This window comes from Rattus norvegicus, chromosome 8 (genome assembly GCF_036323735.1).
Source record: "Rattus norvegicus strain BN/NHsdMcwi chromosome 8, GRCr8, whole genome shotgun sequence".
NCBI lineage: Eukaryota > Metazoa > Chordata > Mammalia > Rodentia > Muridae > Rattus > Rattus norvegicus.
The window spans coordinates 114,735,344-114,759,607 of NC_086026.1; the positions used below are offsets into that span (position 1 = coordinate 114,735,344).

A 24,264-nucleotide genomic window follows, 5' to 3' on the forward strand; every position below is an offset into this window, starting at 1 on the left:
GAAGATTAGAAGAGATTGCCATAGTTAGTTTGAGGCCAAGCAGAGCAATTCAGTCAGAGGCAAAGAGAAGCTGCTTTGAATTAGTTTTGAATTAGTCAGCTTGGAGAGGACTTTGGGCCAAAACAGCTGAGTTGAACCAGCCAGCCAGAGTCCAGAAGGAGCTAGAAAGGGTGTACTGGCTGGTTTTGTGTGTCAAGTAGACACAAGCTGGAGTTTCACAGAGAAAGGAGCCTCCCTTGAGGAAAAACATCCAAAAGATCCAGCTGTAAGGCATTTTCTCAGCTAGTGATCAAGACTGGGAGGGCCCATTGTGGGTGGTGCTGTCCCTGGGCTGGTAGTCCTGGGTTCTATAAGAGAGCAAGCTGAGCGAGGCAGGGGAAGCAAGCCAGTAAGCAGCATCCCTCCATGGCCTCTGCATCAGCTCCTGCTTCCTGACCTGCTTGAGTTCCAGTCCTGACTTCCTTTGGTGATGAACAGCAATGTGGAAGGGTAAGCTGAATAAACCCTTTCCTCCCCAGCTTGCTTCTTGGTCATGATGTTTTGTGCAGGGATAGGAACCCTGACTAAGACAAAGGGTGAGCTTATTTAACAGTGAGCTTCTCAGATGACAATTACATCTGACAACCACATTACTTGCCTCCCACATAACTTCCTCCTCTGCTCCTTCCCCACCTAACCCAGAACCTCTATCTCTCTTTCAGACTTGTCTGTTCTCTCATTGGCTCCTCTACCTTCCTTCCTTCCGCTGTCTCTCTGCCACTTTTTACTGCCATTTACTCATTCGTGTTCTCATTTCTTCTCCCTCTGCTCTCCTCTGTTTCATCTCCCCTTTCCCTCATTTGCTTTCAAACTTGAGTGTGACAGAGTACGGCAGACTTACATCATTGGCCAGTTTGCAAGAGTGTGTTTATATTTGTGTACACACTTAAAACCTGTAGGAACAAGACACACATTTCAGGAATAAAGACTTAGCCACTCAAACTACAAGTAGCTCTTTAGTGTTTGCTGTTCTAGTCAGTATTTCAAAAAGATCCTTGCAACTCACAAAAAGTGACTTTTCAATGCGTGGCTTGAAACACAATGGTTTAGAATGCTAGCTTCTGCGTCAAGATCTGAATGTTCTTCAAGGCTAACAATGACTCTGCAACACTGGGAACCAATTTAACTTTGTGCATTTTGGTTTTCTCACCTATAAGCCACAGATGATTATCTGCCTCTGGGGTTATTGTGGCCAATCACTAGGCTAACAGAAACAAGGTCTTAGGTACCATGTTATGGTATTTTACTCAATGAACATCAGCTGCTATCAGACGCTATGCAGTGTGGCCAACATTTTGCTTTTGCTTATTAATACCCAACATCAGGAGGAAATATGTCAGACAATCACAGTTATGTACTAAATGTGAAATGTTCTTTATTCTAAGTCTAATCAGCCTGTATAGGTCTTCGGAACTGACTAAAGGCACAGTGCGGAATGATGTCCCATTGGTTTCCTTTGTGCTGGCCTCCACAGAAATCCATGAGCACTTTATTCTGTCTCATCACTCTTCTGCTCCATGAGGGCCTCTAAGTTCCCTTCAGACGGCTCAGAAGGGCATGGGCGTGGAAGGCTTGCTAGTCAAACTGTAGGCTTCCTAGGTTGTATGGTCTTTGTTGTGGTTATTGACTGTTTTGATGGTAAACAATACTCAGATGAAGAGTGTGTGTTTCTGTGTAGCTGGGCAGGTCATGCCTGTACAACTCAAGACATCTTTTCTCACAAACGAGGCCATCTCCCTCCTCCCATAACAAGGTTCACTGTGTACAAAGAGCCTTAGTATCTTTCCCCGCTTGAACCTATGATCTAACAAGGAGAGAGTGACCAAGGGTCAAGACTTATGCTCCCCATACCTGACTCATGGGGCAGTCTGGGATGGCTCCATCTCCAGTGTCTATTGAGCACACTGCATTACCTTGGTACTGCTGAGAAATGGAACTGTTTTCAAACGGGAAAATCAAAACAAATGTAAGCCTGATCCAAGTGTGTTTGTCAAGCTGCATGTTTTTCTGTAGCAAGCCCAATTTAAAGCCTTGTTCAGCTAAGGCTCATTTCTCCTGTCACTGAGGGAAAAACAGACTGTGATAAATAGCTTTAATTTCCTCACACCCTGAAGTCAGCCTCATAACAGACACATTCCAGATTTCTCCTGTGTTGGTGGGCAGTGACAGGGCATTCTTATGAAGGAATCCAATAATGGCTGTCCAAGCTTGTGAACAGTGTCGCAAATCCATACTTGAGGAAAAAAGAAGTTATCTAGTTCCACAGAAAGGGTGGCCTTTGCCAGATACTTCAGTCAAGACCTAAACAAATTCTTTTTAAGATGACAGGGTACTAGGGTCACCTATAGGACTTGTTAATTAGTACACAGTGCTAGGTTCCAACCCCTGCCCCCTCAAATGCTGATTTGGTACTTCTGGGTAGAACATGAGAGTATTTCTCTCTCTCTCTCTCTCTCTCTCTCTCTCTCTCTCTCTCTCTCTCTCCACTTGAGTGTGCATACATGCACAGATAACTTCCAAGACCAAAAGCACTAGATACTTTGGAGCTGGAGTTACACTTCGTTTTGAACCACACAATCTGGGTGCAAAGATCTGAATTTGGATACTTTGGGCAAGACGGACAAGTACTCTTGATCACTGAACCATTCCTCCAGTCCCGCAATTTTCTTTTCTATAAAGTTCCAAGCTGAGCTGGATGCTGCTGGTCCAGGGGCCATAACTGATAACAACTACTCAAATAAAAGTACCTTATGATACACAAAATCACTTTAATAAAGGGCATGTGATTCTATCCTAGCCCTACATCCCCTCCACTCTTTGTATGCTAAAGCAAACCACGAGCAGAAGCCAACTACTTCAGAGAAGTTGAAGCCGTGCTATTTGTGGCCTCAATTGCTCCTGATGTCTATGGCGATATAACCAATGGGACAGTTGCTACTTTGTGATCAGGAATACAGATGTGAACGGTGAGCAGCTCAGGTTATGCACAGCACTGTGCAATGTCAAAGGCACGTTCACAACTATTCTGTTGATGGTTGTATCGAGTCTTCAATTAGACCAGATGCTCTCTTTTTGACCATTGCCTTAGATAAGGAAAGTGAAGGCTCGGGCTAATTCCAGAGAAAGGTCACACAGACGCATGAGCCACGAGCTAGAAAGTAAACAGCCTGAACCCCAGATTCTGGGTCAGTGCCATTTTACAGTGAATAAGCAGCGTTCATCTTTGCTGCTAAAATCCCATGACTGTCCCCCAGAGGCTCCGAAGGACACTGAGCGATACGGGGTGGGGCTCTGGTTTGAAAGCAAACCTGACTCTTACTTATGCCAGGAGATTGTCTCACAGGAGCTGGGAACAGTGAGTGCCAGGGCCTCATCCAGACTCAAGCCAGCTCTCACTTCTCTATCTCAGATGGGCCAGATTTGCAGGTGCATGAGAGCCATCGAGGCCTCCAGTTAAAACAATGCTCCCTCCAGCATTTCCAATTCAGCAGATTTGGGTAAGGCCCAGGATTCTGCACTTGCAACGATGCTGCCAACTCGGAAAAGTAAGACCGTCACACTGGAGGAGAAACTGGCATAGAGGTGATGAGTTAGATAAAAGCTTCTGTTATTTCATGTATTGTTGGACCAGCTCTTTGTACTTCTAATCAGATAGACAGTATAGAACTTTTCTTAAAGAGCTAGTTTTCCTGTATGTTGTTTCAGACTAAATCAGGGAATAGCCTTCTGTAAATGCGTGCGTGCGTGCGTGCGTGAATGCGTGTGTTCCCTGCTTCTTTTTGCTGACGCTAGAGTTGAGTGGCTCAGCTAGCCTAACTCTAGCTAGCTTGTCTTGGGGATCTTTCTGTTTCCACGTTTGCAGCGCTGAGATTACAGGCAGACACTTTGCCTGCGTGGCTTTTATGCAGGTGCTGAAGATCCAAAGTCTGATCCTCACATTGCAAAGCAAACGCTTTACCCTCTGAGCCGTCTCATTAGCCCAAGCACAGATATTCAGAAGGATAACCTCCACCTGCCCGTCTATCATTATCCCAAGTGATTCCAGCCACTGGTATGTCTTCTACAAAGAGTAGCAGCACCTTGGATCTCACCAGGAATACAAGTTCTAAGCCCATCACCCACCCTGACCTATTTAACTAGTACAATGTGTGCTGGGGATGGGGCTCAATGGTATAATACTCACCTACCTCGTGCAGGGCTCTCAGTTCAATCCCCAGTACCATAATGTGTTTCAACAACCCCTCCGGGTGAGCCCAATACGCACTACAATTCCATACAAAACTGTCACTTAAAGTCTGTTCAAATTAAAATACTTTCTCTGATAATGTATGAGCCAGGGGGACAGAATCCATGCTTATCTTGGTTGCTGTGCACCTCCACGTTGGGTCAAGGGAGATACTCACAACTTTTTGAATAAAAGAGTCCAAAGATCTCTAAAAGGTATGGGCTTATGAACTGCATCATGGCATCCCATTCAAAGGCTCTCAGAAGCGTCATTGGAGGGTGAGGAAAGAGGAAGGTGCTACTGGAGCACCAACCCCACCCCATCTTTTCTTTTGCATGCTCTGAATTTATCTGTCAGATATTGTAGTTTTGATATTAAATGTCCCTTGAAAGTCTGAGCATCGAAGGCTTGGTCCCAACCCATCAAGTTAATAGAAAGCAGTGGAGTTTTAGTATGCAGGATTCTGTTGACAGATTTCAGGGCACTGAAGGCATATTCCCAAGGACACAGTGGTTCCATGGTCTCTTCCTTTCCCTTTCCCTCTCTTGCCATGGGATAAATAGCCCTGTCGTGTGTTTCCAATATAATGTGCTGACTCACCACGGGTCCCAAACCACGACAGAAAGAATTGGCCACAGGCTGAACTTTCCCAAACTGTTAGACAAAGTAGAGAAAAGTCCTTGTGAGTTGACCATCCCGAGCGTTGGTGACAACAGTGTGGCAGTTTGAATAGTAATGGCCTACACAGGCTCAAATAGTTAAATGTGTGGTCATGGGTTGGGGATTTAGCTCAGTGGTAGAGCGCTTGCCTAGCAAGCGCAAGGCCCTGGGTTCGGTCCCCAGCTCCGAAAAAAAAGAAAAAAGAATCGTGACAAATGAAATGCTCACTTTAAAGAAATGCACAGGAAATGTGTGGTCATAACAGAGAGATGATACTTGACAGAGATTAGGAGGCTTGGCCTTGTTGGTATAGGTGTGGCCTTATTAGAGTAAGTGTTTGGCTTTTAAATGCTCGAACCAGACCCAGAGTCTTGCTCCTCCTGCTGCCTGATGATCTGGATGTAGAGCTCAGCTGCATCTCGAGCACATTCCTGCCTGTGTGATGCCATGCAGTCCGCCATGACTCATGGACGAACCTCATGGGACTGGGAACCAGCCCCAGTTAATATTTTCCTTTATGAGAATTGCCATGGTCATGGTGTCTCTTCACAGCAATTGAACGCTAAGACAGAGCTGCTGTCTTAGACATTTCCATATTAAACTTTATAGCCCCATCCCACAGACCCATCAAATTCAAGGCCTCAGCCAAAGTTACCCTACAGTGTGGGTTTTTCTAGATGCTTCTGCTGTCTGCCCAGAGCAGATATCTAGCTGACATGTGGGCCGAATCATTATCGGTAGATAAAGGCGCTGATAGAGAGACGGAACAGTTAGAGACAAACACTCCCCAGAGAGAAATAGCCTGTCTGGTATACTCCATCATAGCTAAAGTGTTCCCCTAACCCTCATCCTTCATTCTCTCCATAGCCCATGGGGTACTCAATGTCTCACCCCTGGATAGCCCACAACTTTGCCTACACAACCTGAAGAAAAAGACTCCAAAACTTTGATGATTTAGAAAAGATTTTTTTTAATCAATTTCTAAACTTCAAGCTAATGTTTATTTTTGGTTTTCAGTTTCTGTAAACCGTCTCTCCCCTGCTGTGAACCAGGGGGTGGTTCATCCGGGCTGTTGGTGACTCATCAGGCCTAAGACCATTCGCAGGGTGTCCCAGTTCCTGACATCAGCCATTAGAATTACTCACTGGGTTCAGAAGCCCCAGAGAATGAAGGGCTCCCTGCAATAAAGGAGGCCATCATTTCTTCTCTTGGTGAGCCTGCCTTTTACTGCCTTTTACTGACACTGTGGGGCCATTGCGGAAGTCCCAGAGAGGCAGTTATTCCACACTCCAAATGGCTGCTGCCTCTGTATTTCATTACAAAGAGCCCCTTTCTGGGCCTGTGGGAAGGGATTGCAATTTTCAATCACTGTAACATTTAGTGGGACTGGTGCTGCAGCACATTGACTGAGGAACGATTTAGACTGATGTACAGTCCAGTGGAGGATGGGGGGAGGCTCCAGTGGCATGCACACACTTATAGGCTGAGGGAGAAGTGCACGGCCCATATAGGTTTTAGCAACCAGTTCTGCAAAACTTCCCATCTCACACCTCCATGGTCTTACACAGTGGGCTGCAAATCTTGCCGAAAATACCAACACCAGTGACCGCTCATTGCCAACAGAGCTCAGTACAGAGATCTCGGGTTGGCCTTTCTGTCAGCAGGCTGTGGCCTGCTTTGCCAGCCTAATAAAGAATTTGACAATTTTCCTTTACAGACATAGTCAAAAGAGACTTTGACTGGGTGGCCCTGGGTACAGGCAGAGACAGAGGTGTGTGTGTGTGTGTGTGTGTGTGTGTGTGTGTGTGTGTGCACTTAAATTACAATTATTAAAATGAAATGACAAATTCAGCCACATTCCATGAGCTCGGTGACAGGTTTGAGGTATTTCCACCCATGCCATGCTTTGGAATGTCTGGCCTCTACTGCTCCCCCTGCTGGTCCACAGCCCATAGTCTCAGCCCTGGAGTGTGTTTACGTCACCTCTCTCATGCTCTGCTCCTCCCCAGCCAGCATAGCACCCACCATCACCACCAGTCCCCGCCCCTTAGAGGAATATGAAACCCCAGGACCCACACTAGACTTAGCGGGAGGGAGATGGTGACTCTATCCCATTGCTAGCCCTGGACCAGAGCCACATTGAAGGACTTTCCACATGGAAACCTCAAGCCTGAGATGGCTTCTCTACCTCCTTTTGCAGAGTATCTACACAAAGATCTTTGATAGATGTCCAGTCCTACACTCCACCTCAGGGACAACTGCCCCATGGACCGCCCAAGTCCCAGTGGCAGCCACCTGCCGCATGACGGTAACAATGATCAAGTGCATCTTGTCAAACTATCGGCAACTGTGCATGAAACTAAACATCAAACAGGGACGATGCACTTCCAGTTTTGGGGGAGGGGGCTGCTAACAGCTGCTTGGTTGTATAGCTCTCTCTTCCACCCTTTCCTCTTGGGTGCTATAACGAGCTATAGGTGAGCACCCTGACCTTTTCTAAAATAAACCCTCAAAACTGGGGCTAAAATTAACTGTGCTGGTTAGCTTAGCCTGCAGTGTCACACACGAGACTGTGAAGAGAGGAGGTTTTCTTAGCCAGAATGCATATTCATGACCCGTTCAGTATGGAGGGCTAAATTAAGGATAGTACAGTACCTTTTATATACATACAGACATCAGGTTCTGCCGCTTTATTCAAAGGGATGTCTCCATATTTGATTGAGAGCCCCAAGGGATCTATACACAGGAAGAACCGGAAAGAGGAAAGGGAGGGAGGAAGAGAGGGGAAGGGGGAGAGAGTGGGGCTTCATGATCATTTTGGAAATAGGTCTCCCTTAAGCTCTAGAGTCTGTGGTTTTTATCATATGTGTCAAACTGATTCTCCCTTGGGCAAAACCATAACATTTCTCTAAACATTTTTTTCCTTTTTCTTTGCAGAGCAAAAGCCAAAACAACTGGGCAAAATTTGTCTTTTTTTCCCCACCAGATTCAGAGAAAGGAACAAGGGCTGGGATATCCACTCTCTGAGGGGCAATACAGGAAATTGCTCAGTGGCCCTGAGGGCTGGCACAATGGCTGTATGGTATTTGCTGACACACGGCACTTTACTTTGGAGACTTTAAGCAACCAGGTTAAGTTCCCTGAGCCTTAGATGTCTCATCTACAGCATGGGGCTCAGCAGCCGAACCCCAAAGTGTGGAAGAAATGATCAAAGGCTCCCTGTGCTCTCAGGTGCAATGGCGCATAGCTGGAGGAATGGGTGGGTTGACACTGCAGTCACTCTGGGCTTTTACAGCAGAACTGTAGAGCATGTGGCTGACATACAGAACTGTCACCGTTCAGAAGCCTAGGGAGTCTTAGATAGAGGTGCTGGCAGACTGGTATTCGGGAGAGCCCTTGTTAATTGTAGACGGCCCTCCCCTCTTATATTCTCACATGACAGGGAACAAAGAGACAGAAGGCAAGTTACTTTGTGTCTGTTTACAAGGATGCTAATACTGTCACGAGGGCTACAGACTCATGACTTAGCCACCTCCTAAGGCCCTACTGGGGAATGAAAGGGCAGGAAAGTACGAAGGTATGCTTCTCATTTCAAACAGTACGCAAGTCACCTGAGACCTTTAGCAACATTTGAGTTCATGCGTCCCTGACATGTCCGGGGTGACAGAGATGCTGCTGGCCCAAGCAACCACACTGGGTAGTGAATGAATCAACCACTACTCTCTACTCCTGGCCAGTGAGCATTTGTCTAGAAAGAGGACTATAACTAACATTTGCACAAAGTCTGCATCGCTACAGAACAAGGTCTCTGCTTCTCCCTCTTATTTCAGGCTTGCTGTGTTTATTCGCTAACAGCTTTTTCCATATACATGAAGTGTCTCTGGCAACGTGCTGATTGACATAGAGAGAGCCTTGTGAATCAGCCGGGATTTCCCGTTTTCTCGGTCCATCCTCTCTCTTCTCCATCCTGTGTCCTGGAGAACTTCTCTCCCACTGGCAGCTCCTTCTGCAAACTCAGCAGCCGGAGGCAGAAAGGAGCTGCCAGATGAGGCCTGCTGTTGCAGGACTCTCTCCATTCACCCACATGGACACTTAACACACACGATGAGCAGGGATCACAACAGAATGCATGGGGGAAGCCTGCTGCCCGAGAGCATGGGCGTGGTGCTCTGGATGGTTCTCATCGCACACGTCAACTAAGGCGCACATTTCTGGTCGAGCTTAGAACTTCCTGTCATAAAGCTGGCATTTGCCTCTTCGTAGCTTGGTGAAATGTTGATGGGGTTATAGGGGTCAAGGGAGAGGAAATACTTCATGGCTATAAAATTTGGAAACAGTTGCCTTCTCATATTCTCAGGAAATAAATAGGAATAAGTGTATAGTACTCATTTTATAAATCAATGGCAGAATGATAGAAGAGACAGGGAGGAGGAGAGGGGAGAAGACAGACTCAGGGTATGTGAGATAAGACAGTTTTAGGATTGCCTCACATTGTCACAGTTATGGGAGCTGACAAGCCCCAAAGTCCACAGGATAGATCACGGAGCAGGCAGCAAGTCCACAGGATAGACCATGGAGCAGGCAGCAAGCAGCAGGCTGGACTCAGGGAAGGGTTAGAACTGCACTCTTAAGTCTAACGGAAGTCGGACCTGAATTCTCTCTTTGATTGTGTAAGACACACATTATGCTTTAATCAAATCTACTGATTTAAAAATCATTGAACAAACACACTAATAGCAACATGTAGACAGGTGTTTGAGGAAACCTGATTATTACTCACTTTGCCCACTAAATCTGTAAGAAACCATCCCGGGACCTCCTGGAGTATTCTCTTCAGCTTGCTTTCTGACCTAGAAAACAGGGTGACCAGAGAACTCAGGCCACCCTCTCAGGATGCAGACATTAGGTTACTTCAAGTACTGAGGAACTTACTGACCACATGTAGGGAGCAGTGTTCACTCAGTTCTTAACAAACCTCTAAACTAATGTCAGAACCAGCCTCCTGTCTCAAAAAGCCTTTTCTCCAAGTGTTTGCAGTGTCCTGCCTACAACCCTCTGGTAGATTTCTCTCCTGCATTTGTTTGCAGAAAATTCTTGTCACCTTCACTTAGCCTGGAGTCTTCAAGCCTCACTGGGGAGTGTGTTCAATGCCCACCATGGGCAGAATAAGGTGAACAGGCTGCCCTACAGGGGGCTGGAACCTCGCTTTGGCGGGCAGCATGCCTTGGGCTGTGTCAGACTATGCAGAAAATACTGGCACAAAAGCTTGGTAACCAAAATCATGTTTTGGAGGGGCTGGAGAGCTGGCTCCGTGGTTAAGGAGCACTAGCTGCTCTTGTAGAGGACCTGGGTTCAGTCTTCAGTCCCCACATGATAGCTCACAACCATGGAGCCAAAAGAGGGCATCTGATCTCTTGCAACTGAAGGCACACAGAGGGCACACAGACATTCACTCAGGCAAAACACCCATATGCATAAAGAAAAATGTAAAATTAACTTTAAAAATCACATTTTATTGGTGACTGAGGTAACAATAGGTATCCCAGGGCAAATGGCACACCAATAAAGCCAATACGGATAAAACAAGAGTCTCTATGAGTCTCCCTCCAGCAGACCTCTTTCAGAAGCCAAAATTACCTCCAGCTTTTGGAAACGCCCCCTGCTGTGGATGAGGCTCTTAAGAAAGTGTCTCCAAGATGCTTTTAGGAGGGTTCCTTCTCTGAAAGGCCCAGTGCAGTCCCACAAACCTAAGCTCATGCATCCTAAGGACAGTATCAGGGAACAGTGGATGTGTAAAGAGAGCCTCCATGGGCTAGGGACAAGGGGTTTTGTTTTTGTTTTTGTTTTTGTTTTTAAACAGGCAGTTGCCTCTCTTCTCGAGTAGTGGCAAAGCAGGCTCTGATGGCCTGAGAATGTTCTCCTCCCACAGAGCCCATGCTAGGAGGCTGAACATGGAAATGGTTCAAAGGGTCTGGTGGTGAGGCAGGCTCTGGTGATGGCCGCTGTACCAGGGGAAATTTTCCCTGGCACTTGTTTGACGCCCGCCCGTTCAGCTTTGCTGGGTTGCTCCCATCTGGCTTCTCAACCCTGCCACCGCTGCTCCACACCTCCTCTGAGCACAGGGAGGGGCACCATGCGTCTCGCCCTCCACCTTAAATGTTCCTCGACTTCTCATCCAGAACCACATCCCCATCTGCCTCTTACTCTTGACTCTTGGACCAGATCTCTCACAGCTTCTTTTTCATTTACATATTAATTTGCCCAGAAGATTGTTAACCCAGGCTAAGTGCCAAGCTCAAATGAATCCTTGACTCACTTCCCTCAAGCCCACACAGCCCAGAGTCTCAGTGAGCTCAGCACAGTATATGTCCACCATCCCTCCTTCTGGTTTTCCCTTTCCCGACTTGGGCCCAACTCTTTACATATTGGCACTATTTGCTTAGCCAGTGTTTACTGAATCTCACTTCGTGCTTAGCTGATAACCCCCCTCCCAAGAAACTAGTGCCCACAACTGAAGAAAAAACCATTGACATCCTCACTCTCCTCGCCACTGGTATTCCTGTTCACACTCCCTCACAGTGTGTGTGCCCTGCCCTCACTGTATGCAACAATCAAGAAAGCCCAGGGCATGCCTACTGGTTTGCATCAAACTCTGTCTGTAAACAGGGATGCTAAGTCATTCCACTAGAAACTTAAGTCTTCCCTCATTAATAAGTTAGGGGAAATAGACACAGCACGCATTTGTATGCTAACAGTGCTAAAGGGTTTTATTTCAATGAGGTCAAAGCCAAGTTTCAAGAGGGAAAAGGAGAATAATTTAAAGAAAATTTCTTTCCTCATCGACATTTTCCAGATGTTCAGAACACAGAAACAACAGGCAGACAAATGGCTTAGGCTAAGGGTGGGAAACCCACAGCCTGCAGGTCACATCTGTACTGCCCACTTCTGCACTGCGCACATCTGTGGGAATCAGCCACGGCGGTGTCATCTGCTGCGGCTGCTCTCACCATTCCAGTGGGCAACAGTGGAGTTGAGTAACAGCAACAGAGGTAGCATGTCACGAGACTCCATCATTCCTACTCGCTACTTAAGGAAGCTCGCAAAATCCTCACACAACAAAAGAGCCTCTGATGCTGAATTCTATTTTATGGAAACCATGGCGTTGGGAACAACAGCCTTTGGCTTGAGGCTCTGGCTGTTTCCAGATCATCTACCCATGGTGGGACTGGAGCTACATCCCAGCATTTTGTCAGCCATAGTTCTCTCCCAAAATGCCATGCCCACGTGAGGTAAACATTTTACAAGGCTAGACGGCTCGTTAGAACTTCTGTAGTTGTAGAAAGCCGGGATAATGCAGGTCTAACACCAAATTATATTGGACCATCTAAGCCACCTAAGTAACTATTGTCTGTCCAGTGTGTGACCTAACACCCATGGAACTACTAGATAGATCCTTCCAGAATGTACAAACAGACCCTTTAGCCTCTACCAACGCCAAGGCAAAAAGTGTCACCAGGTAACTTCTGAGATCTCTAGCAGACGTTCTCTGCACTGCTCTAACTTGCCTAATGTCCCCGTCAAAGCACTTTAAAATGCCTTGACTCATACCTTTCTTTGTCCTGTTACCATCAAAAGCTTCATAAGAATTTTCCATGTTGGAACATGGTGTGTGGGATAAATGAAAGCTGCATTCTCAGGCCCTTGTCCACGCATATTCAGCTCCAGAATAACCGCCACTTACTGCTTTGAGGGGAGAGAGACCTATCCATATCAATGACTTTGTAGACAGTGAAGCCCAGACTTCTCACCGTGAAGCTGAGACCTTTCCACCTGAGGAAAGCTCAACCTGCTCAGGGTCCAAAGAGCAAACTCAAGGAGAGGAAAAATACTCAGTATCTGACATCAGCAAGGTGAGGCTTTCCCAGATACTTCTCATCAACAGACACTCCTCGAGGCTGTGCATAGATAGGGGACAAAGTGCATGGATCAAGTGACCTCTACTGGCCCACAGGCTCACGAGCTTTCTCTTCACCTAGGGCTTTGAGTAGTAAAAGACAAAACTCCACCTGGGAACGTTACTTATAATCTATTTTATATCCCTTATGTCTACCCCTTACTGTAGGATTTCATGAGACGTTAATGAGAAGTTGCCCTGGAGCAGTTGCATGGGATGCCAAACACAGCTGCAGTGGACACACAGGCGCACATCTGCAAAGGGACAGGCACGGTGCTCTTGATGACGCTGCAACCCGAGGGAAGCTTCACAAGGGGATCTCATTGATTCTAGCTGAGAGTGAACTTGCCCAAGCTACGATGGACTGGCACAGTACTGTTTGATGACCGCCATCATGTACACAGTCTGTAGGTGGCAGAGGACAGTGTGTTTGGAGGATAAGCCGGTACAATGGGTCTGGACTCTTTGGTCAGGAGAACTCTTCGTGCAGCTGAGCACATAGCCTATGCTCTCATTAAGTCGCCGCTAACATGCTAACCCCTGAGCTAAGCAAGCATGATTGCAAAAGCAATATTCATGACAAGAAGCACACAAGTGAGCCCCGGATCCAGAATCATGCCCACATCCTGGGATCTCATGCCTCCTTCCTGCTTTCAGGCCTTGCTTCTCACGCTAGGAATAAGCAGGATTTTAACTTCCATGCCATTTACCTCCTTGCTTTTAGTCCTTGCTCCAAGTCATGTCCGATTCCTGGAGAGCAGCCTGACTTGCTTGCTTGGAAAGGCCAGGCACAAGGCATCAGACCTTAGAGAGTTTGGGGCTTTGCTTCTCTTAATCTTATTTGTCACAGAGCTGAAGAGCATCCACTTCATTGCAGCACAGTGCCTGGTTGTACGGTCTTATTACTTTTGTGTTGCTATGACAAAGTCTGCCATAAACAAACTTACTGAAGAACGATGGACTTTTCTTATGTTTTCAGAGGTTTCAGTCCCTCAGGTTTGGCAGTCAGGTATAGACACAGTAGACTAAACCATAGAGCCCACGAGGCAGAAAGGAAGCGTCTCATTTTTCCTGCAGGCTTGCACATGTGTTTTCTTTTATTTCATTTTGACTCCAGCCTATGAGGTGATGTCGGCAACTTTAGGGTGGTTCTTTCTTCTCTTAATATGTGAGATACCCACCCAGACGGAGTCAGAGGTGGGTCTTGGTAATCCTGAGATTCTAACTATACAGATGATCAAGCTTGGCCATCACAAGTCTAGTCCTTGTCAACCTGATGCCCGAATGCATCTCTTTAAGCCATAATAGTCAGTCCCTGGCCTCCAAAGACTCATATCACTTCATATTATAAGATATTTCCAGCCCCTCCCCTAGAGCGCCTGTACTCTTCACTGCTCTGACAATACTGGAAGTCCAAGTTTCCAATCTGCTTTGACATTTGAACAGTCTCTTCGATGTGAGGAACTGTATAAGTAAAATAAAGTTATATACTTACAGAGTACAATTACACAGAGTAAAAAATTCCCATTCCAAAGAATGGGAGTGTATGGTAAAAAGAAATGGGGGGTGTGTGTGGATGGGACCAAAGCAAGACAGAAACCACACAGGGAAAACACTGAACCTCATAGCTCCATGTCCAGAACTCGAGGTACATAGTGATGAGAGCTCCCAAGGGTCTAGGTGTCCCTTCCCTTGTCTTTGTTACCTACGACTCAAGAGACCTGCCCCTTGGTTATGTTCACGGCTTACAGTGTTCTGGGCAGACATCTCACATCACCATCATCCCCATCTTACTTGAGTCTCCACTGCAGCTCCGGCTTCACCATCACCACTCGACCTTTCAGACACTGCCTCCCATGATTCTGGCACATATTCCTTGGCCTGTAGAAACCTCCACGACCTTATATTTTATTTTGCACTCTGTGCTCCTAAAACCCAGCCTCATGAGGCCAGCGCTAAGATCTCCTGCCAACTTGAACAGTTGTCAAGCAATCTTAGATGATAGCTGCTTTGGCTTCTGAGCGCCTGAGTGGATGAGCATGGAGTAACAGATCCTAGAGAAACAGATATTAAGCAGGCCTGTGCAAGCAAGATGCCTTGGGCAGTCTCTCCTCTCAAGGGAAATGTCTCTCGGATAACTTTGCTCTTGTGTATCCTTGAGCCTGCAGTTGGTGGAATCTGACCAGTTTCTGACTAAGCTGATGCAAAGGGTTTGGCTTTTTTATGGCTTTAATCTCTCCAGCAGCTGTACTTTCTTCTGTGTCAGAAGGAAGTGTGCTCCTTCTCTGGCAAAATGTCCCAGTTTTCAAATTTTCTGCTCTGCTTTTTGCTCCAAACTCTCACTAAAAACCTGGTTACAAGTATCTTGCAGATGCTAGCCTTAACAGTACCTGCCTTGAATTCTCCACTACCAGATGAATTGTCCGCCCCTTTAAGATCCAGCCTCCTACAGTCATGGGCTTCAGATATAAATAAGCAAATTATTTACCAGAATGTAGCATGCATGGTCCCAAGCCCAACTCCCAACAGAAGCCTTGCTCCCGTCTGCCCATGAGCACACCCTTACTGCCTGCGGTCCTACCTCGTTCTGGCCTTTGAGCTTTAACAGAATCAGTCACTAAGCTCTGCCTACAGTGTTCCAATGCTCCTTTGGTACATCTCTAAACTCTTCCAAATTCCTGCCACGAATTAGTTCCAAAAGTCTCAGAACCTCCTTATCAGATATAGTCAGATCAATGACCCATGTTCCTAGGATCAACTTTCTGCAGTAGCTTTTCCATCGCCGTGACAAAAAGAAAACAACAACAAACAATTTAGGAGGAAGAATTTATTTGAGGCTTATTGCTTTTAAACTTCCAGTCTTGGCAGTTTGGGAAGCAGCACAGAAGTGCAGCTACAATGATGACCAGAAAGGAGAGGGGAGGAAAAGAACAAAAGAGAGGAAAAGGAGTGGGGGAAGGAGGGAGAGAGCAAATGAAGAGGGAGGGAGAGAGGGAAGGAAGGGGAGGGAGGAGGAAGGGAAGGAGGGAGACAGACAGAGATAGAGACAGAGGGGGTGGGGGCAATGTGCCTATTTTCCACCAAGCCTTTTCCTTTCCCTTGTCATTCCATATGGGCCCCACATGTATAGGATGTCACTGTACAAAGGGGTGTTCACCTCCCCTTAATCATTAGTTAAAACCCCCTGGAAATGTCCTGACTCACTTAGATGTGTGCTTCTCCATCCAATGAGTTAACAGTGGAGATTAACCAAGGACAATTCTAAAACTTTATGTTATTATTAAGCCCTCCCATTGTTGCTGGGGTCATCACAGCATTCTGTGACTGATTTCCTGGTACGCTCATGCACTCATAGTTCCAAGGAATCGATTCTGGGGCTAAACTGTGGAGCTATGTCACATGATGCCAGGGGCTATCCTCAAAGATCACACACCAGTTTATACCGTGCCAGCAAAGCAAGAGTTTGTTCTACAGTTCTGCAGCCCTGGAGACAGTTGGTGCTCTCTGGCTTTTTTTAGTTGAGTCTTAGTGACTCTATCCTAGTGTCTCCTGTGATTTTAATTTCAGCTCCTTGGTCCACTCGCTGTGGATTAAAGTTGGAGGTGTCTTTCCACACAGTGTAGATGTCGTGCTCTGCCACTGTCGGGTGAGCAGTACGTTTGGCAAATCTCCTCTGCAAATCATCTCTTGTTCTCCTCTCTGGGCTCCTTTAAGAACAGCCATCTTGGCTTGTCTGACGTTTAATACGGTTATCAACCTATAGCTTGCTTTCAACCTGTAGCTTTCTTCCTTTTCTTTCTTCCTTTCCTTCCGTATTTTGCTACTTGGAATTTCTATGTCTTTCACATTGTTTGATGTTATACATCATCAATTCTAGACACTTTTATCTGTTAAGGTTCAGGTAAGAATATTAGAAAGTGACCATGGGGCTCTGTTTACTGCTTGGCTGGATTATGACCTTGTATGATCTCCTTGTTTACTGCTTGGCTTGATTACATTGTCTTTGGTCTAAGAACTGACCATGTTTTTGTGGATGTACCTAGAATGATAGAAAAGCAGACTGGGAAAAAGGAAAGCTGCTTCAGCCTCAGCACTGGCTGGAGTCATGTTATAATGATGTCTGATTGTCTTTGTCTTTTCAACCCTCCCTCCCTTGAGACCCTGTTGACTGACTGGGCTGGCTTGGTCATTTGCTTCTTTAAACATGGGAAACATTATTGCTTTACAGTTTGTGTCAGCTTCAATACATCAGGTCACCGAGGGATCTCTGTTTTAACTGGCTGTGGCATAGTCCAGTCCTGTGGAGACCTACTGTATCTCTCTACATCATTAGGAGGAGTTCATTGCATTTTGTAAGATGCCATCTTTAATTTATTTAGTTTTTCTTTTTAACCATCTGGAACACTGCATTCCTTGCGGCACAGGGTGTTTTACAATCGCTGCATCAGCACTCAACATGTAATCCTTTCGGAATCAGCAACAACCACATCAGCACTCTATACGTAATCCTTTCCGAATCACTGACTCACGAAGGAAGCAACCCACTGCTCAATAGGCAAGGAAAGCAGTTCCCAGCAATGCCCAGCCATTTATACCAGAAAGGCCGCACAAAGTGGCCCCACAAAAAAGAAAGGAATTTAATACCAAATTCCTTTATACAGCAACAGTGTATAAATAATCCTGTTTTCCTGCACACTTCAGCTAACACTGTATAGTCTCAGTCCTCAAAATACTTGTTGTTTTAGAAAATGTGGCATATCACAGTGTAAAATTTCTATTTTTCAATATTTAGTAAGGTCAAACCACTTTTAGTCACTGAGGTAGTTCTTCATGAAATTAGTGATTTTCTTTGCCCCTTTCCTGTTGGGTTGTTCTCAATTTTTCTAATTACTTAAAGAAATATATATAAAATATTCTATTTTATATAATGGAAAATACATTAATTATAAGAATTGGAAATACTTTAACTTGATATATCTCATTTTACTATATCTCTTATTTTACAGATATAATAAAGAAATCTTGTGTCCATATACACTATTCTGTATGTCTTTTATATTTTATGGGTTTGTGTCATAAATAAAATGTTTATGAGAACTTGCAAATAAATAACACATACCAATATTAACTGGACCCAAGGCATATGCAACTCAATGTACTTCTATACAGGTAGAATAGGAATCTGGAGTGGACAATCTGAAGCCTCACATTAAATTTTAAACCACCAACCTCTCCCCCCAAAAAATCCATGACAGAATTAGAACTAGAAAAACAATTAGTGTTAGTGTTATACTTTTCATAACTTGTCTCTGTAACCAGCATCCAGTCCTTCCTCATCCCTTGTATTTGCCTTTCTTGTTCTCTCTTCATGCTATGCTGCACCCACATGTACACGTATTAACACATAAACACGTTACCCGAGATCCCCACACAATGGAGAACACTCAATATCAGACGTTCTGAGTGTGTCTACATCCCGCACAGGAAGGAGAACACCATATCAGACGTTCTGAGTCTGTCCACTTCCTGTGGGTCTGTAAACGTTAACTTTGCTCCGTGCTCAGCAGTACTCATGCGTGCCTTTGCGTGTCATTCACCTGTTAATGAACAACTAGGCTGACTGTAGTTTTTCTATTAGACATAATGTGGGGCGGGGGGCACATATCTCATGATATGGTATGGAGTTTTCTGTGTATATGTGAAAACATTAAATAGTGTGGTCATATGGTCATTCCATTTTTAATTTCTTTAGAAATATAAAAACAGATTTCCATAATGACCATATGAATCTGCACCACCACAGACAGTGAGTCATGTCCCTTCCTCTCCACACCTTTCCCACACTCGACCTCAGATTTGCTGATGGCATCCATTCTGACTTGGGGGAGGTGGTATCTCGAAGCACTTTTAACTTGCATTCCCATGCTGTCTGCGGATATCGACCCATTCGAAACTGGTTATTGCTCATTTGATTTCCTTTATTCTTTTGAAAGCTGACTATTCACTTGCTCGTGTGTTGACCGGCAGTTTTATTCCCTTAGCACTTATTTTCTGTGTCATAATTATAAAGAAATTTCATATTCCAAGATTAGAAAATTATTCTCCAATACACTATTTAATGTTCTATATGCTTACATGTTCAATTTATATAACATTTATTTAGGTAGGAAATTACCCTTTTTCAAAAGCAGTTTTTCCAACATCACTTACTTAAAAACATCTTCTTTTACTAAATAAGATAGTGCATTTTTCTATAATAAATTTACATGAACAGTAGACAAGTGTTTGGATTCTTCATGTTGATCTGTGGTTCTGTTTACTATCGTATCTTCCTGGAAAGTCTAAGGTTTTCTTTATCATGGTAGACTGTAGACATATCTTAATCATCCTGTTCCTACTTTAGTCATTACCATAATGATACAGTTATTATCATCATCTTAGCTCGCAAAGGGCTTTCAATACTTATCACACATAAGCTACCAAATCCATATGAAATGTCTGTATTCGCATATTCATTAGCATTCATTTATTTGCTGAGGCACAGGCAACAAATCACTGATTGTGTTAGTCACAGAGTTGCACATGGAAATCACAACCAATGGGCTAGAAAATGTTCATTATATGTATATGTGTATATATATACATATATTTATTGTGCATTATATATACATCATATTTTGTATATTTTAACTACATGTAATAGGTACTATGTGCATACCAACAGTTGCTCACTGGAGGAAAAGAGCAGGGTTCCAGCATCAAGCAGCCATGCCACTCCAGGAGAGCACGTTCACCTCATCTGTGTGGTCACTGATGGTCTATGGTACCCAACAGGTATAACTTGTGCAGTGGCCCTGAAGGTGCACATTTGATAGTGCTTTGTCTAGCTCCTACAGGGTTCTGGACTTTATCCCCAGCACCACACAAACCTGGGCTTTGTAGTTGATAGAGAACCCGTGATTCCAGCACTGGGAGTTGGAGGCAGGAGGGTCATTGCTTGTTACACAATGAACGTGAGGCCAGCCTGGGCTACATAAGGCCCTATCTCAGAAATAATCTAACTGAAAGATCACTTGGGTAGCAGACGGAGTGAGCATAGTCGGGGTTGCACTGGGTAAGGGCAATTCTGCAGGCGAGCCAGCGATGGCTTGCTAGACCTGGACAACCGAAGGGCCTCAAGTGTGAAAGGCAGCACCGCCTCAGAGCCCAGCTCACAGCTGGCAGTGCTGAGACCTGATCTATGATCCTCAGCTGCTACTGGGATGGCTGGACTCGACCTCAGGGCTCAGCCTCATCACGCACCTCACTACAGGGCAAGCTTTCTTCACTTGATGTTTATCAGATTAAAAAAAGAAACGCAAACAGCAAACCCCTGACACTGGGCAGACACACACATGTACAGGATAGGGAGAATGAAAGAGTCTCAAGGAAATAGAAGGGAACGGTTTTGACAAATTTAAACTATTTTGATATTCTACCAAAAAGATAAACAAAAATCAGTTTAAAACAGTGGTGGTTGCTATTAAAATGTTACTAGAAAAGGTTAATGCCAGGACTGGGGACTTGGCTCAGTCAGGAGAGCGTCTGGCCTGTGAGCACAAGGCCCCAGGTCCGGGTTCAGAATCCTCATTTAAAAGGCATCGTGACTAGGGCAGCAGAGAGGGGCACATCTCCTGGACTCACTGGCTAGCCAGCTCTCATTCCTGGGTTGCAGGCTGGTGAGAGGAATGTCCTGAGGAATGACACCACAGGCACATGTACATACATAGGCATACATGCAATGCTGTCACTCACAGAAGGTAAATATATAAGACTTAATGCAAATGACATTAAAATAATGAAATTAAGGTAAAAGAAAATGGGACCAGACGTGAGTTCAGGGTTGGCCTGGCATGCTTGAGGCCCTGAGTTCAATCCCAAGCACAGCAAATACAAGCAGGTAAACAAATCGTAATACACATATAAGGAAATAACTATTAGGAATAATGAGGAAGAGGAATTTTAGTGACAGTGTGGTAAGGTGTGAGCCAATTTAGAACCCAGGGTCTGGATTAGTCAGGTTCCAGCAACGAAGCCCTGGGAGACTCTGGGAGCTAACACATACAGAATGGAAGAGACGGAGATGAATAGCAAGATTCATACAGTTCAGATCACTGGTGTTTTACTGTGCACCCAAGTAGAATTGTGTTTATCCCGTCTGCATATTAAATGCATTTTCCCAAATGCAGCTAATTTTTCATACCCCATTCAGCTAAAAGTAATTTCGTATCTTCCCCAGAGAGAATCAAACAAACAGGAATGCATTCATTTAAGACTATTACTCGATAAGCCGAAATGGAGAGAGTTGCATGTTCAATTCATCAATGCTGACATACAACAATGTATCTAAAGATGCATTCTGAAATCCCACCTGGGACACGTGTCAGCATCACCACCATCTCTCCCGCCATTTGAAGGGTCCGTTTCCACAATGATAAATGCTGAAAGTGAACCTGCTATGATATATGGGCTGCACTCGCCGACACTCTGTCTCGTCAAGGGTTGTTTACTTGCGAAGAGTGATACGGAACACATTATCTGATCATTTGCATCTTCCAGGGGGTCTTCAATGATGAGAAAGTGCTGTGCCCAGCAGATGCTGGAGTCCAGTATTTGGGTAGTTGATTTAGAAGCTCCCAAAGTCTTTGGGAGGGATAGATAAGTCAGAGAACTATTTCACCATATAAGCATCCCTGTAGGGGACCCCCTCAAGCAACTTTAATTTCAATCTCTCAGCTACCTACTTAGCACATACAATGTTGTCGAGAGCATAAAGTGCACCCTCGCAGTAAGACTGCACATTCTTATGACCATTACAGTAATATCAGCAACATTAATTCTGCTTATTAATGACTTCAAACCTATGAAATTTAAATAAGAAGAGCTTTTACTGTGGAGCACCCTGGTCACAAAATGGGCTCCTACTGCCCCATTATCCTTCTCTGGATTATTAAGAATTGTTTAACAGAGCAGAATGACTAGAGAAATTATTCATGATCTCCTGGAATATTTAATACCTCCTCTTTTTAGTGTTTCTTCTTTGTGCCTAGAATGGCAGTTCTCAAAAGAGTGGTCCAGGAACCCCTGGGAGTTCCTGGGCTGCTTCGAGCAAGGAGTCCAAACCTTTAATATTTCATAGCACTTTCCCCTTTTGACTTTCTGGGTTGAGTGGAGCTTCCAAGAGATTATACAGCATGTAATATAACAAAGACCCAAACACAAAACAGCTGCCTTCTACTAGAGGAACTGTGAAAATCTGCAAATGTATAGAATATCAATTCTCAATTCATTTTTAATTTTGGAAAACAGTTCATTTTAATGGGAAATATGCCATCTTTGTTGACATGAGCTAGGTATATTGTTCTTACTTTAGATGACTGTGTGTGTGTGTGGTGCATGTGGGCGAAGTAAGTGTTGCATATGTACATGTGTAGTGCACGAGTGTGTGTGGTCATGAGTGTTGCACATGTACATGTGTGTGTGCAGGCTCATGGAGGCTATAGGTATTTATTGGGTGTCTTTCTCAATCACTCTCTATTTTCTGAAACAGTCTCTTACTGAACCTCGAAGGTCACAAGGTCAGTGGCTCTTCCTGCTCCATTCTCCCTGTCCACTCCCGCTGACTGTCTCAGTACTGAGTTACAGATGCCCAACACCATACCCAGTATTGTACTCAGATGCTGGAGATCTGAACTCGGGTCTGATGCACGCAATTAACCAACTAAGCCATCTTCTTAGCCCGAATGAGTCCTACATTTTTGTTTTGTTTTTCAAGGTTTGTCCCTATCTGACACAGCACATATCTACATCAGGGTTTTTTTAAGAGAAGGAGAAGCTCTGTTGTGCTCTGAATGGTTTTTCAAGAGTGTAAAGGTGTCCTGGGAACAAAATGCTTGAAAAATGCTAACTAGAGATCATTCAATAGCCAGGGACAATGGGCATCACCTTGTTCAAGAGATCCAGGTTAGCACCAGTAGTAAACAAGCACATGGACATCAAGTGTGCTCACCATGTCAGACACATGACCATCTTGGCCAGAAGACATAGCCTCAGTCTAATTATGAGCAAATGCCACACAGACAGTCTACAAAATATGCAATGAGGTCGGAATAAAATGTCAAGGTCACTGAAGACAATGAGGGAAGGGTTAGAAGGGAGCAGGGAGATTCAGCTAAAAACCAATGAGACCTCCTCAGCTAGGCCCTAGAACTGCAGACCCGACCATGGACGGGAGGGCGGCATAAGACCTAACTACCATTGTACTTGAGCTGTATTATTCTGATATTACTCTTCTGGGTTTTGATATTGTATTATGTCGGGTAGGGTTATCACAAGAGGAAACTGGAGGCATACAGAAACATACTGTTCCTTTTTTTTTTCTTTTTCGTAAAGTGTAAAATTTCAAAGTGAAAAAGTGCATCTCTCAACCCTAATCTGAGGAGTTTCTTTTTTGTAGTAGATTGCAGTTAACACAGAGACCAACAGCCGGTCATGCAGAGAATAAGAACTATTAATTGGAAGTCTTAAGCCACCTGTAGATAGTGGCTCCTGAATTATACAGGACTGTTCTAGACAAATCTCTTCTAGTGTACACTCTCTCTGTCTGCATCAATAGCATGCCCTGGTGTGATGATTTATCCCAACTGTCAACTTGATGAAATGTAAAGTCACTTGTGAGGCAGGTCTCTGGGTGTGCCTATGGGGATTATCTTGAACAAGTGAACTGAGACGGGAAGTCCTGCTCACTGTAGGCAGCATCTGGGACTGGTCCTGAACCGTGCAAACAGGAGAAAGGAGCTGAGAAGCAACATCCACCACTCTCTGTTCCAGACTGTGGATGAGACATGACAAGCTGCCTCAAGCTCCTGACGCCTTGACTTTTGCACAATGATGGGCTAAACCCTTGAGCTGCAGGACAAAATGAACCATTTCTCCCTTAAGTTGCTCTTGTCTGATTACTTTATCATCATCAGAAGAAATTAAGGCGGTAGAGAAACTATTAGTGCACTAGATATGAAAATTTCAGGCTCTATCTAGACCTACTGATTAGAAGGTCTAGGTGGTGAGGCTCTTTGCCAGGGGCATGCTGCTAAACACTGAGTGACCCATTCCTCATGGGAGAGAAACTCTGGCAGGTGGCCTCTGTCACACCATGGCTGATTTCAAGATACTCGTGGGATATCACTTACCACAAGGTTGGAAAGTGTCCACAAGACCTGCCAGCATCCATATGCCACTAGCCCATCAATGTGCTTCAGTAACCTTCAAGGAGATTGATGCTCAGGATAGCTGAGAACCTTTGATCAAGATCTTCTAAGGCAAGAGTCTAAGATGACAAGACTCCATG

The 24,264-nt window shown here is 44.9% G+C and overlaps 1 protein-coding gene across 14 annotated transcripts in view; it reads right to left on the reverse strand.

Annotated features, from left to right (window-relative positions):
- The window catches only part of Nek11 (NIMA-related kinase 11), a 259,233-nt gene that overhangs the window by 89,334 nt on the left and 145,635 nt on the right, over positions 1-24,264 (reverse strand). For 10 of the 14 annotated variants that reach the window (XM_017595687.3, XM_039081562.2, XM_017595681.3 and 7 more), the window contains one exon: positions 7,580-7,660. The exons of the other annotated variants lie outside the window; for them this stretch is intronic. In XM_017595687.3, coding sequence (XP_017451176.1) covers positions 7,580-7,660 — 81 coding nt within the window. The remainder of the gene's footprint in view (positions 1-7,579; positions 7,661-24,264) is intronic. 14 annotated transcript variants of the gene reach the window in all.